The 14,699-nt window shown below is 44.1% G+C and overlaps 1 protein-coding gene across 3 annotated transcripts in view; it reads right to left on the reverse strand.

Annotated features, from left to right (window-relative positions):
* Positions 1-14,699, reverse strand: part of Fam120a (family with sequence similarity 120A) — a 97,460-nt gene that overhangs the window by 20,971 nt on the left and 61,790 nt on the right. For all 3 annotated transcript variants that reach the window (XM_027409975.2, XM_027409973.2, XM_027409974.2), the window contains exons 10-11: positions 13,890-14,064; positions 3,239-3,488 (exon numbers count right to left, since the gene is read on the reverse strand). In XM_027409975.2, the coding sequence (XP_027265776.1) occupies positions 3,239-3,488; positions 13,890-14,064 (425 nt within the window). The remainder of the gene's footprint in view (positions 1-3,238; positions 3,489-13,889; positions 14,065-14,699) is intronic.

A 14,699-nucleotide genomic window follows, 5' to 3' on the forward strand; every position in this document is an offset into this window, starting at 1 on the left:
GCCAGCCTTATCTACACAGAGAGTTCCAGGCCAGCAAGGGCTAGAGTGAGGTATGTCTCATTTGAACATGGGAATGGTGCAGGACGCGTCCACCAGGAAATTACTCAATGCGCTGAGGGTACCTTCCCATTTGGAACATCCTGGTATGGATGATTGAAGGGAATCAACCTCCACTAGGATAGATGTGCCAGGCAGCCAACAGCCTACATCACTACACAGAGTACACCCTAAGTAGCTTCTAGTATGGGAATGACTAACCACAGTACTCATAAACCCTCAAGCCCACTAGTACTGATTCTTTGTACCCAACAAACCCTATGGAGAACTAGATCAAGTTGCTAGCTACCATTAACAAAAGACAACTCCTGAAGACAGACAGACAGACAGACAGACAGACAGACAGACAGCTTTGTGAGTACTGGAGAACAACTCAAAGGAGTATGGAGAGTCATGACTTGCAAAACAATACTCTTTCCACTTTTGCTTTCTGAGTAGGCTTTCTTGGGCTTAAAACCAAGTTAACAAAACCAGGACCAGAGCTAGCATTCACCCACGGGAATGTACACTAAGAGATGGCACAGGTAGGTTCTAATGGGATTAATAAGCAAAGTGGAATTTCACATGCTCACTAAGAAAGAGGCAGACATTGTTTACATATTTTACAGAAAGGTACTCATCCATTGTCCTAGCAACTCTGAAGCAGGAGTACGTATCAAAGACGAGGAACCTGAGAGACAGAGACATGCTTCATGGTACAATTACGTAGCATAAGTAGATGGGCAATCAAATTTCCTTGTGAATGAATACTAAACATTTCTACTGCACTTAAAGTGAAATAGAAGTGAATTAAACTATCAATATTTGCACTGACAAAAATTATATTCTTTGGCTAGGAATGGTGGTGCATGCGTTTAATTCTAGCACTGAGGCAGGGTGAGTGGAACTCTGTGAGTTGAGGCTAGCCTAGTCTACAGAGTGAGCTCCAGGAGAGCCAAGGATACACAGACAAACCCTATCTTGAAAAACAAAAACAAGTAAGCAAATAAAAAGTATTACTGAACGCTGGGCATGGTAACCTTATTTCCAGCACTTAAAAGGTAGAGGCAGGAAGATCTCTGTGTCCTCAAGTTGTAGGCCAGTCCGGACTACATAGTAGGTTATAGGCGAGGCAGAATCATATAGTGAGACCCTGTCTCAAAAAAAACAAAAAACAAAAAACAAAACAAAAAACAAAACTACACTTGGTAAGTTTGCAGCAATGGACTTGGAAGAGCTGTTTATATCTTCCCTTCTCTGGTCTACCACAGAGGTTAAGAAGCAGTTTAGACTTTTCTAGAGCCTTTAAAGGCTTATCTGTCTTTTATTGGCATAGAAATTGGGGAAAAGGTGGCTTGACACCATTCTGAGAACACATCTAGCACAGTCCAAAGCTTCTTCAAACACAGACAGATAGCTGGAGCATTGCTATGGAACCTTGGCCCCTTCTGCCTTGAAAAATACTCATGTATATGTGATTGGCTATTTTGTTTTTTTGAAATAAAATCTGACTATGTAGACCAGGGTGGCCTTGGTGGGCATCAACACATAAGCCTCCTCCTTGATATTTCATACTGACTTAAGAGCTCTTAACTTAAGTCCAGGCTGTATCTATTTGTCTGAGGTCTTGTTTCTTCACTTTCAAAGAAGAGCTTCTTTGATTTAGTCTGTATAACATGACAACAAACCCCACCCCACACTACATTAACTTCTGCTGACACTCCTCGTTTCCTCATCTCTGTTGCCCTGGAGTCTAGAGATTGGATCAACAATGCTTCCAATCCATCCTACCTGCTGTCCTCCTATGACACTCATAACATGGCAGTGCCCGATGTGACCTTCACCAGGGGTGGAGACTGAGAACACTGGCAAAGCTGTCTCTGGAGAATGGGAGAATTCCACCCCTCTCTAAGGTTCTCTGCCTGAGCACATGGAGCTGTCAGGAATAAATGATCATCTACATGGGGAGGCAAAGGCCAGAGAGATTCTTGTGCCGCTCCACCTCACCATGCCTATGACCCTAGGTATTGAAAAGAATGAGTCTCTCACTCTTTTTGGAGGGGCCAAGAGAATTCAAGACTTAAGACTATCATCAGTCCAGGAAGCATGAAGCTGTCCATGGGGCAGACAAAGTGTGAATGTCAGCCATCATCCACAACCAACAAACACGACTATGTGCTGCCCAGAAGTGACCACAGATTATATTTTACACACAGACTAGTATGCTACCCAGGACAAGTATTGACAGAGGACAAGTCACACTTGGGACAAAGACTATAAACTGACTGTACTTGACACAAACCTAGACATAACTGGGACAGAGAATCTCAAGTGAGGAACAGGACCCATCGGATTGGCCTGTGAGGATATGTGTGTGTTTGGGGATTGGGGGATTTCTTGATTGCTAATTAATGTAGGTCCCAGGACACTGTGGGTGGTACCATCCCCGAAGAAATGAGCCTAGGCTGTTTAAGAAGTGGAGCTGAGCTGCCGGGTGTTGGTGGTGCACGCCTTTAATCCCAGCACTCGGGAGGCAGAGGCAGGCAGATCTCTGTGAGTTTGAGGCCAGCCTGGTCTCCAGAGCAAGTGCCAGGTTAGGCTCCAAAGCTACACAGAGAAACCCTGTCAGAGAGAGAGAGAGAGAGAGAGAGAGAGACAGAGACAGAGACAGAGAGAGACGGGAGGGGAGGGAGGGGAGAGGGAGAGGGGAGAGGGGGAGAGGAGAGGGAGGGAGCTGAGCAAGCCAGTAGGCCAAGCTCCTCCAATGATTATCTGCTTCAGTTCTGCCTCAAGTTTTTGCTGTAGATTCCCTTAATGGGCTATAACCTATAAGCCAGAAAACCTTCATCCCACAAGTTGCTACTTTAAGTCTTGGTGTTTATCATAGCAACAGAGAAATGACTAGAACAGTAACTAAATTCACTTTTGCTCATGATCACAAAGTACAGATTTTATTTGTGTGCGTGAATGTGCCCATAATGACATGATATTCACAAGCTATTTGTTTCCAAATGCACTCTGTAGTATAACTGTTGCATTTATGTGACCTACATCCCTAGAATACACATACAAATACAGATCTAAGACAAATCTCAACGAACAGCACAATTCCTGTACAGTAAGCTTTTCTCTAGAAGACTTTGAATATGGAGACTGTGACCCTGTCCCATATCACCCCTTAGTCCCATGGACAGTCACGCACCGTAAGACGCAGCAGAGCACCATGAGGTGAGTGGGCACATTGGCGGGGTTGAGCATGGCTGGAGTATCAGACCTCATGCAGGCCAGGAAGGCCCTCATCCGGCGGTTCTTGTCCTCCACCGCCTTGCCCAGCCAAAGCCTCTTCAGGTTGGGGCAGGTCCACTCCCGGAAGGCCAGCGCTTCCACTAGTTCTGGGGTCTGAGGAGACTTCCCCTTGTAAGCTGCCCATTCCTTAATGATCACTGGCGAGACTGCAGAGAACAAACACAAAGAGGCTCATTGCAGCTTGCTCACTGGCCCTCCAGCCTGCACAAAAACAACCTGCTCTAGCACCCGGCCTCAGGCCTGTCCTTCCTCACAGAGAGTGAGGCCATTCTTTCCTTAACAAGCTTCTAAGCATAGGGCCTATGTCTCTCTGACCCTCTATTTTATGACTGACAACAGCCACTTAGATCTTCAGTCAGGCCACACATAAATTTTTTTTCTCAGACAGATCAATACCTGAATCCCCACTTGCTGAATGTATAGACTATCATGTTAGGCTTATTGCTACTTTAAATCTATTAAGAATTTTAGTGCTAACAATAAATATAATACACACAAGTGCGGGATTCTCTGGTACTCCAACATATCAACCCAAATTGGGCACTCTCTTTTTCTCCATAAATACTTCTACAAGTCAGCTCTGAGAAGCCCTTTTCATTCTGCAACAACTTTACTTAAAGGTTTCCTATTTGAACAAGCAATACACACTACAGAGTGGCCAGCAGGACCATGTAGAAGTAACATTCCAACTTCTGAATCCCAGACGGTGGCAGAACACAGCCATTATCTTCAGCAGGACTTAAGACTGTGCAAAATTCTCCAAAATTTCATTTGGGAAGAGGCAAATTGTTCTAAATACACATAACAGACAATGACCTCACATGCAGGGTTTCATCACTGCTGGAGTCAATTCTTACAAACATAGAAACATGACATAGTCCCAGTCTTCAAAGACACCAAGAGAAATCAACAAGGGGTGGCAATACAAAGACAATCCACCTGCAATCAGGAAGTTGTGATTCCTCAGTTCCACTGAGGTAACAACCGGATGACGAGATCTGGGTGTGTGTTTCACAAGCAACAAGCAGTGAGCACCAGAAACGGAGCAGGGCCTGTACGAAAGGCTCCATCTGGCAAGGAAACCAGGATGGGGCTAAGGGTTATCCTATCCAAATAACCTTTACCGCTGGATTCATTTTCTCTAGTGAAATGCCTAAGGCTGTAGAGATTCAGAAGACTCCAAAATAGTGGTAGAATCACCCAAATAACTGGCTGGCCTCCAGTTTCCACACTGAGTCTAAATACAGTCGGATGATATAGTAATCTCTTCAAATATAACGCAAACTGCCAGGAATTAGGTACTGGGAGGTACAATATAAGTAACAGAAAATATATATGTATATATACTTGAACATATTTCAGTCCCAACACATAAGATAACAGTGTCACATACGGGAACATCACAGGCACACCTTCAGGGAAAGCTCCAGGCAGTGCCCCTGTGGCATGCAGGCCAGCTGGCCAAGCAGGGATACAAGTGCAGACAGTCATTGAAAATTTCCCTTTTACAAGAAATATTGCTATCATGAAGCAAGTTCCTTCCATTTACATTTCTTAGATGGAAATAGACGTGTTAACACGTTTAAGGACATCTAATATTGAATAGTGTTAGAAGGGCAGCTTAGACAACTTAGAATGCTTGACAGTTTATCAACTCAGAACAGACACTCATGTATATATCAACATATACTTTTGTTTTTATTGAATATTTTAGGTGTCAAGATAATCAGTAAACCTGCTATCAGCAAGCAGAGCCTGTCCGTGGACGCACAATCTAAGGCATCACCACATCCCACCTGGTTCCCACTGAGCTCTGGCACAGCTCAGCTTCCAGAAGCTTCCCAGCTGTGCCAGCACCAGACATGTATCCCCATCACTACCCCACCACCTCACCAGCAGCCATCCTGGAAGCCCATTCCTCTCCCTGCCTCCTCCCTGCTGTGTCCATCACAAAGGACATCTAGTACTGTGAGGAAACAAGAGGAAACGAGGAAATGGCAGGCAAGGGCCCTCCACACTGTGCCCACACTGTGCCACACCAGAGTCCCCCATCTGTGACAATGTCATTTGTTCATTCACAAGCACTCTCCCCACTCCATTCCATACACACACCACACAAAATCCACAAACACACTCTGCTCTCAGCATTCACTTTAGCGGATCATAGAAGATACGGATGGATTTCTTGTGTTTAGAATCCTTTGGAATTTCCTCAACAGGGGCATTCTAATTCATCTATATTTATCATATTTCTTTCCCTTTCCTCGGTTGTTTTTAGACTATCTTTAATCATTTTTTAGCACACGTTGTGTTTTATTTTGGGGACCATATCTTAGTATGTACATATCTTAGTAACAAGCAATCGTTTTATTTGACAGTGTTTTGTGTGCATTCTAAGCACTGACTGCCTGATGCCCATAGAAGCAGTTCCTTTGGCCTCCCTAGGGCTCCGAGGGCCAGCAGTGGCCTGAATTTGCCTCACTTGATGCTCCATTATGGACCCTACACCTTGGGGATCCAGTGGGAGTACTAGGAAAGATCACAGAAGCAGAAGGGATGGGCGAGGCTTATGATTCTCCCACAGCACTAAGCACTTGGTCAGCCACCTGCAGTGCTCATGATAAATACAGTTCAAATCTAATAGGTAACAACCGCACAAAAGGCAGCAGTGCTCAGGACTTGTTTTTTCCAGATGCTCAGCTGTTTCTAAAGTCTAGTATTTGGAGGACTTTTGAGTACATCACCACTCGATAGCTGGGCAATCGCTGGCCGGTCACTAAACATGTCTAGTGGGTACTTCATATGCCAGGCAGAGGTGGAACGAAAGAGACAATTGCAGGCAACAAGTGCAGTTGCATATGCCTTGGTTTCTCAGCCCTGGCCTGATTCCAGGGGCTAAGAAAAAGGGCTGAAACGCTATTATGCAACAAGAAACTAATCATTAACATAAAAAGCACCTAGCACTCTCACCATGAAAGGAAAATGTATCATAGCTTATATTTATTAAATTTATGACTATATTTATATTAATTGATTACAATAAATCTGTAAATTTTAACATTTTTACTAAATCCATACAATGTATTTTCAGCATATTCACCCACTACTACCCCCAGATCTTTCCCTACCTCCATAAATTCATTTTAAAAAACTGATTAAAAGGGGTGCCAGGCACTGGGTAGCCAGGGTGGCACTGTCTGGCCTGGAGACAGAGTGTGGATCAGTGACAGGACCATTGCAGGAGTCATGGTCATGCTGCACTTTCAGGACAGAGAAAGAGTAGCCAAGAGATCATTCAGCTGAAGAGCCATGATCTGTCACCTCAACAAACATTAATGTCATCTTTCCTACTGACAGTAAAGCCACTGCTTCTAGAAGGAGCCCACTTCCAAAAGGCAGTAAAGATCTCTTTCTGACCCTACCCTAAACCCATGCTTTACCTTAGCAAAACCAGTTCTAGGACATCAAGTGTTCTTGGGATTGGAAGCTCAATTTATAATACACTGTCATTTACAAAGCACACTCTCAAATGCTATTTGGGGCCTAAAACAGGGTCCTACTCAAGCTGTCAATAAAAATCCAGTGTTTGTCATCAGACATTAATCATGTCCTTGTATCGGGACTAACATACGATACCAAAGTACTCTGGGCATCTCCCAGCAACCCCAGAGCTGTAAGCACAGTCCCTTTTGTAGAGGAGTCCCCACTGGCTGCTAGTGGCTGCCTCTACAGCTTGCTGCCACACAAGTACCATTCCCAGGGCAGGTGCAGCAGGCCACTTCACTTTTACAAGGGAGGGAAGATACAGCAAGAGGAACATCTTCCAAAACTTGTGACCCATGTGCACGTAGACGTGCACCGGGGAGAGGCTGCTGCCATCCCTCTGAGACAGCCCAGGAAAAATAATGTAAACAACTTCCCCTCAGGACACAAACCCTGGAATCTAGGAAATCTATTCTTTGCTCCTCGTGGGTGTTGCCCGCTTCCAGCACCAGCAAGTGGAAGGTAGAGAGGAGCACAACACTCTAGCTCCTTACTTCGAGCACCCCATGATCCCCACGATCCTCAAGGCTTTTCCTAAACATTTACTTCTGGAGGTGGTACTGTCCCCCTAGAGACGATGCTCAGCAGACACACAAGCAAAGACAAGGAAAGAGGGCTGCTCAGTCCTAGTCCTCCTCCTCCTCCTCCTCCTCCTCCTCCTCCTCCTCTCCTCCTCCTCCTCCTCCTCCTCTGGTATGCAGCTCCTGGCATTAGGAACTCAAAATCAAGGACTTAGGAAGTGACAATCACTACAAAAGAGTCACACTACAGACTGGAGGTGGTGATGGTCCCCAGTAACTACTTCTTGAGCTGGTTAATCGAGTCTGTGAGAACAATGTCTGTGCTAGTACTGGGAAGCTGTACAGAATAAAGAAACTAAGAGGGACTTGTAAACAGCCTTCAGAGAAACCATGGGGATGTCTGGGAGAGGGGCACAAGGGCCTCTAATGTTATACTTGAGGCTGAGGCAGGAAAACAGAAGGGCAGCCTGGGCTACATAGCAAGACTCTTCCTTAGTAAAAACAAAACAAACAAAGATAGGTGGACGTATAAGTGTCTCTAATTCTGAAATGCATCAACATACTCTTGGATCCTTCACCCCGTCCCCAGCATTTAACACACCGGGTACCGGGATCACTGCAATGCTCACAATGCCCCCACACCCTCCTCCAGAAGCTCATCTACTTTTTGTTCCTTTTTGCTTGGCAGCTCTGGGGCTCAGCCCTGGGTGTGGGCATGCCGGGCCAGTGTTCTATTATTACCACCAAGCCTTACTGTCCCCACCTCCACAGTTCACTCTATAAGAAACCAAGTTCCTTTACATCATCTTGAGGTATTAGGGAAGACTTCATATATACAGGAAACATGAAGTAAAAAGAAAAATGGTTAATTTCATAAAATGGACAGTGGTTTTTGTTGTTTTATTTGAGGCAAGATCTCATTATGTAGCCCAGGTTGGCCAAAAATTTACTATGAAGTCCACATTCTGACTCAGCCTTCTGAGCTAGGATTACAGGTGTGTGCTACCACACACAGTTCAAGTGCATCATAGTGTATGCATTCCCAGAGCTTTACATTCTCAACAATACACTTTGCAGTTGTAGTGAAGGCTCCTCACTCCCCCTTTATCTTGCTGAAACCTGCATTTTACTCTCATGCCTCAATTCACTCAACCCTTCCCATCAGTCCTTGAAGAACACCAGTGACTGGGGATAACTGAGAGGCCATGGGGTACACATGTTCAGGGGGAGTAGCCGTCACAAAGCCTCTTAGCCAGCAGGGGTGAACCCAGGAAGCTCCAGGGTTTTAGCTTTTCTAAGAGAAAAACCCAAGGCTGGAGATGAGGGTTCAGCTCCTGTTACTTATCCAGGCAACAGAAACAGGACTCCAGTCTCCACGACAGTAGGGGGACTATGCCTATCTTCAGTGTGGGCACCCCCCACCCCGAAACTGTCTACAGAAGAACCTATTCCACCAACAGGGATCAGAATTTCACTAAAACTTGCAATCAACAAGTTTGTAAGAACTGAACTAGGTCAAACCCATACCAGATGAGTATACTACTTACTACTGGGTTATATCCCCAGACCTTCCTGGAGAATCTCCTTTTTTGTTTTTAAATTTTAAAGTGTGTGGGCTGGGTGGTGGTGGCACATGCCTTTAATCCCAGCACTCAGGAGGCAGAAGCAGTCGGATCTCTGTGAGTTCGAGGCCAGCCTTGTCTTCAAAGAGAGTTCCAGGACAGTCTCCAAACCTACAGAGAAACCCTGTCTCAAAAAACAAAAACAAAAAAAAAGTAAAGAAATTTGTGTGTGTGTGTGTATGTGTGTGTATTTCGGAGTCAGTTCTCTCCTTACATGATGTGGACCCCAGGAATCAAACTTAGGTCATCAGACTTGGCAGCAAGCTTTCTTACCTATGAACATCTCACTGGCTTGCTTTCTGATGAATTTCTTAAAACCAAAACTACTGAGTTGATGCATAAATGGAAAGAAACAGGAAATAAACTACCAGCACAATGCAATGACTTTTAAAAGGCTGGTGTGATTTTTCTCCTTTCATCTTCATCTTTTGCAATGCTAGGATTAAACGCAGGGCCTTGCACTCAGCCACACTCCTAGCCAAGGCTGAAATGTTTAAAGTGACTGATATCCCAGTTTAAATTAATTTTAGGCAAATGAACCTTAAGTAAAACTCTCAAAGACTAAGCATAAATTATGAACATGTCCACATGCCTTTACCACAGGATTGTATTTATAAATGGGTACATGGGTATAGGTCTCAAATCTAAAGCATAAGATTACTTTTACACACTTTGGACAGTTGTCTCTACTAATAAGGTCATCTTGACAAATTATTATTGCCATGCTGACCGCTGACAGGAAGTTATCCCTGTGTATTCTGGGGGTACTTTGCACCAGCTGCTGGATTCCACCCACAAAGGTTGTACCATGGAAAGAACCATTCTACAAGGATCTGCCCTCATAGGACATTTTCTCTGGCTTATGGCTCGCTTTCCATTTATCAGTAATATAATATACCCTACTGGTCATTCATGAGCGGCCACAGGTTAGAGTGACATGCCAACAAGACACAGCCATGGTTTCATCGTGGCAAATAAGTGCTTCTGAGTAGCCTTGCTAGGCGCTTCATGACAGCACAATGGCTTAACTTTCCTGGCTCGTTCAGAGCCTCAGGATGTGTCAGCAGTCACCTGACACTAAAACATACAGCCAGCAATTAGCTATTGCAGATAATGAAGCCCCAACTGATGCTCAGGGCAGAATCAACTCAACAGACAGGCTGTAAAAGAGACACTTTCAAGCACATGCTGTCTGTAGGCATTAGGAGACTGTGCCAGCCACACACACACTAAGTTCTCACACGGTTTGAGCAACAGAAGAGGATTCTGGTTCAAAACATTCAAAAGGTAAAAAGGACAAAGCTGTCTCTGTTAGGGGCTGGGAATCCAATTAGACTCTTCTTTGGTGGGAGGGAATTACTGCTGTACAAATGGGTGCTGCTGGTGCTAGTGTTTTCTTTTAGTCTGGGTTTTAGGCACGGGGCTTCAATCTATCGTCCTAGTTGGCCTGAAACTTGGATGGACCAGATCGGCCGCATACTGGAGGGAAACTTCCTACTTCTGCCCCTAAGTGCTAGGATTGCAGGTGGGTATCACCACATGGGACCTACAAAAATATCTTTTAAAGATTTATCAAAAATAAATAAATAAATAAAATGCAGTAAGAGCTTTTGGGGGAAGGGGCTGGAGAGATGATTCAGCAGTTAAGAGCACTGGCTGCTTTTCCAGAGAAGCCTGGTTCAATTTCCAGCACCCACAGGACAGCTTAATACTGTCTGTAACTCCAACTCCAGGGGAGCTAGCATACTCAAACAGACATACATGTAGTCAAAATACCAATGCACATAAAATAAATCTTTAAAAAAAAAAAAAAAAAAAAAGACGTCCACCCACCCTCTCTTCCCCTGTGAACTAACTGATGCAGGAAAGAGTGACATCCTTCTAATCTTACCAGTACTCCACAGAAGTCTAGATCCCAAACTTCTTAACTCAGAAAAATTCCACCTCATGTTTATAGTACTAAAGTTCTTCAATAGTAAACCCTAAAGATTAAATTTACATTATCACTTCTATTCAGAAAGTTTCTATTTATGTTAGCACAGTAATAACACGTTTCTCCACATATCTGAAATTCTAGGGGTTTCATTAACTAGACAGTGTCTACAAGAACCCTTCCTTCCTTTACACACTGAGGCCTCAGCTGCTTTGGTAGTCTATACATAACTATCCCACGCATCTTTCTACACAGCAGCAGCACTGACCCCAAACCTTACTTCTATACAAAGTTAAAAACAGAGAGCACAAATACGAAGAGGGTGTCCCAGCACTGAGCCTTCAAAATACCTCAGTAATTACATGCTCTTTCATACAAGGATTTCAATTTCCTAATATACTAGAAGACTTCGTGTATTCACCTCAATAAATCATAACCATGCTTTGGCCTCTCTCTCTCTCTCTCTCTCTCTCCCTCCTTCCTTTCTTTCTTGACAAGGTTTCTCTGTATAGCCCAAGCTGTCCTGGAACTCTTTCCATACAACAGGCTGGTCTCAGACTCAAGAGAGCCACCTGCCTCTGCCTCAGCTGGGAGTAAAGGCATCATGCACCATCACCACCAGGCTATTGATTCATTTTGTGACCACCTGTTAGACACTCCTGTAGGAGTCAAACACTCCGTAGTAATAAGACATGCTGACAGAACTGATTTCATACACTTGCCACCTAAGCACAAAGCCACAGTTGACAAGAGCTGTCTCGTTGCTGTGTGAGGACAAGTGTCCTACACTTCAACACCCACATGGCTAGCCCCACACTTTGGCACATTGTTACTTGGTTTCTTTTCCAAAACCAAGCCCAGACACCATCATCCACAACTCCTCCTGCCCTTTCCAGGAACAGTGGCTCCAAAGAATGGACACCTCCTACCTCTTCAGCCTGAATCTAGAATACTGGCTCCATCCATATCTACACTTGCTTCTACTCTCTAGAACATGCATTTTCTCTCTAGAGATCCTACTTATGTAGGGGTCAGGGGGAGAAGCCAAAGTATTTAATTTTCCAGCTTCATAAAAGAAGAAAGAAGGGAAGAGGCAGCCTCAGTCATATCCTAAAGCCAGGGCCTTCTGTCATCTCAACTGTGTCTGAAGAGAAGACAGCATGAGGAAAACATGAGCAACAGTTTGCCACCTCCATCTTTGTACATTCTCCTATATTCCTTTCTCTCTCAAATAGGCCAGCAGCCTGCACATCTGAGGTTCTTGCATGAATCACTTCATATTTCCTTACCCCAATCTTTTCTTTCCTTGATGGCTCATTCCAGAAAAGGCTTGCCTAGCCCCTCATATCCCCCATCCCTCATGTACTTTGCACATCAGCTTTGCCAAAGACTTGTCCTTGTTGCCTGTAGACTTGCAGCAGGACATAAGAGGTCAAGACTGGTGAATGTCACTAGCATGGCAGCACAACATGACCCTGAGGGGAAGAAGCCAGTCACACTAGTTCTGTGAACTGGCATAATGATTACTGGAGACTCTTTTAAAAGAGTAGCCCTGTTTTTGAAGACAAGCAAATAAACAAAAGAGCATCTACTGAGAAACCAACCCAGTCCTTTGGAGCTGATGACAAAGGGCTGTGTACAGGCCCAGGAATCCTCAGCCCTTGGCAAGAAGGGTAAAGTGGAAGGGCTGGCATCACATGTGCCAGCCACAAAAAGGGGAAAGAAGGTATTTGTTTTAAAGCCTTAAAGGTCATAACTTTGTCACAACAACAACAGAAAGAAAATTTAAGAGTCCACTGAATCTAAACCACGTATTCTGGCTCATAGCCTGTCATCCCAAACCCCAGGAGACCAAGGCAGGAGGGCAGCCTGTGGGTTCAAGGCAGATTCTACAGCATGAGCTTTAAGTGCCCATGCCCAGAGCTACAGTTACTCAGGGAGCGACGGCCATACATGTCACCATCTAGTGAGGCTACTGAGGCCAACATTTGCTCACCACAGCCATAGCCACAACCAAAGGAGAGGAGAGAATAGTCCAGGTTTTTATGAAATCTCAACATTCTGATTTTAGACTCCATGCTCTAAAGATCATTTCTGTACTTACTATCACATAGTCATTTGTGTTTTGGGGTTTTTGTTTTTGTTTTTTTGTTGTTGTTGTTGTTGTTTGTTTGTTTGTTTTGAGACAGGATTTCTCTGTGTAGCTCTGGCCATCCTGGAACTCACTTTGTAGACCAGGCCTTGAACTCAAAGAGATTTGCCTGGGAGATTAAAGGCAGGCGCTACCACTGCCCAGCAAAGATGGTGGCTTTTGCATTCTTAAATTAGCAGATGAAAGTATCAGCAAGAAAAGGGGGATTTCCACAAAATATGACCCAGGCCTCATGAAGGACAATGCTCTGGACCTCAACTTTAACCAGCGTTTCCAGAAGTCTGTTCCTGTGTCCCTCCCTCCTTTATTTAAGTTGATGAGCTGAAGTGGTCAGACCCAGGTAAACCATGGCAGTTCTGAGGTGAGTCCACTACAGTGGTAGAGCCTTATGAGATCTGCTCTCTAGAACTCCGAGGCACTGGAAAGCATGGACCTGTGCCTCATGAGCAAAGACCAGATACAAAAGCATCTTGAGTATAAAACAGAGTAGTTACAGAGTGATGGCCATTCAAGATGTTTTCAGAGCAATATTAAGTTTAACATGGAAACCTGCTGTTTTATTCTTTTATCAGATAACATCATTACTAAAACAGTACCAACTGTGGCTTCTCCTCCTGTTCTGAGGGCTCTACCCTGGCCTAGTGCCCTGAGAACAGCCCACCTCCTACACAAGGAGGGTCTCAGGCAACTCAGCCATGATTCTTCTAACTTTAGAAAATGCACAAGAGATTACGAGGTACCGAGGGAAACAAACAATGGATTGTTACAGTACATACATTCTGGTGGAAGTCTGTTCTTTCTAAAAGCAAGTCTCTCAGTTTTCTTTCTGCTTTCTGCCAAACTAAACAGGACTCCGTAAACATACTGACGAACTGGCCTATAGAGCAGGGCGGCCGGAGGCAGGTCTTTGTTGGCTTCATCTTCAATAGAAACAGCAATTTTGATTTCACCCTTTGCATGGAAGAAAGCAGAATAATATTGCACATTTTTCATGTTGAATTTACAAGAAACTCACAGCAATATACTGCATCATCTCCATTAATGACATAGTTATTCTATTCCAAGTCAATGGCTTTACAACTTGCCTACAGTGAGATGTTTAGAAGCGTTCACTGGCAGTCTGTGGTCCAAATGTATGTCCAGAGACTCAAAATTAATCCTATATTACCTTATCTTTAACCCAAAAACCAAGAACAAAAGAAAGCCACACAGATGAGTCAAAGTCTTTTAAACATTCTACACAGATAACACCAGACAACAAATACAGAAGAAATCATGAAGAATCTACAACTTTTATTCATGGATCATTCAAGATGGTCAGATGTAATAAAATATGTATTTTTCAATGGCCTGTACAAAATGCAAGGAATGCAGTATTCTGAAATGAAAGTCATATTTTACCAAGCTTTTTCATAAAAAGTTACCACATGTTAAAAATGATCTTCCTGAGAGAACTCTTTTTTAAACATGCCCTCACACTTCCCCAGTGTGGGTGCTCACCATAGCATTCCATCCCCAGCTCTGGTCCCAACATGGCAAGACCTTCATCTGACTCAAGAACATGCCTCCAAGAGACAAACAACTAT

This window comes from Cricetulus griseus, chromosome 3 (genome assembly GCF_003668045.3).
Source record: "Cricetulus griseus strain 17A/GY chromosome 3, alternate assembly CriGri-PICRH-1.0, whole genome shotgun sequence".
Taxonomy (NCBI): domain Eukaryota; kingdom Metazoa; phylum Chordata; class Mammalia; order Rodentia; family Cricetidae; genus Cricetulus; species Cricetulus griseus.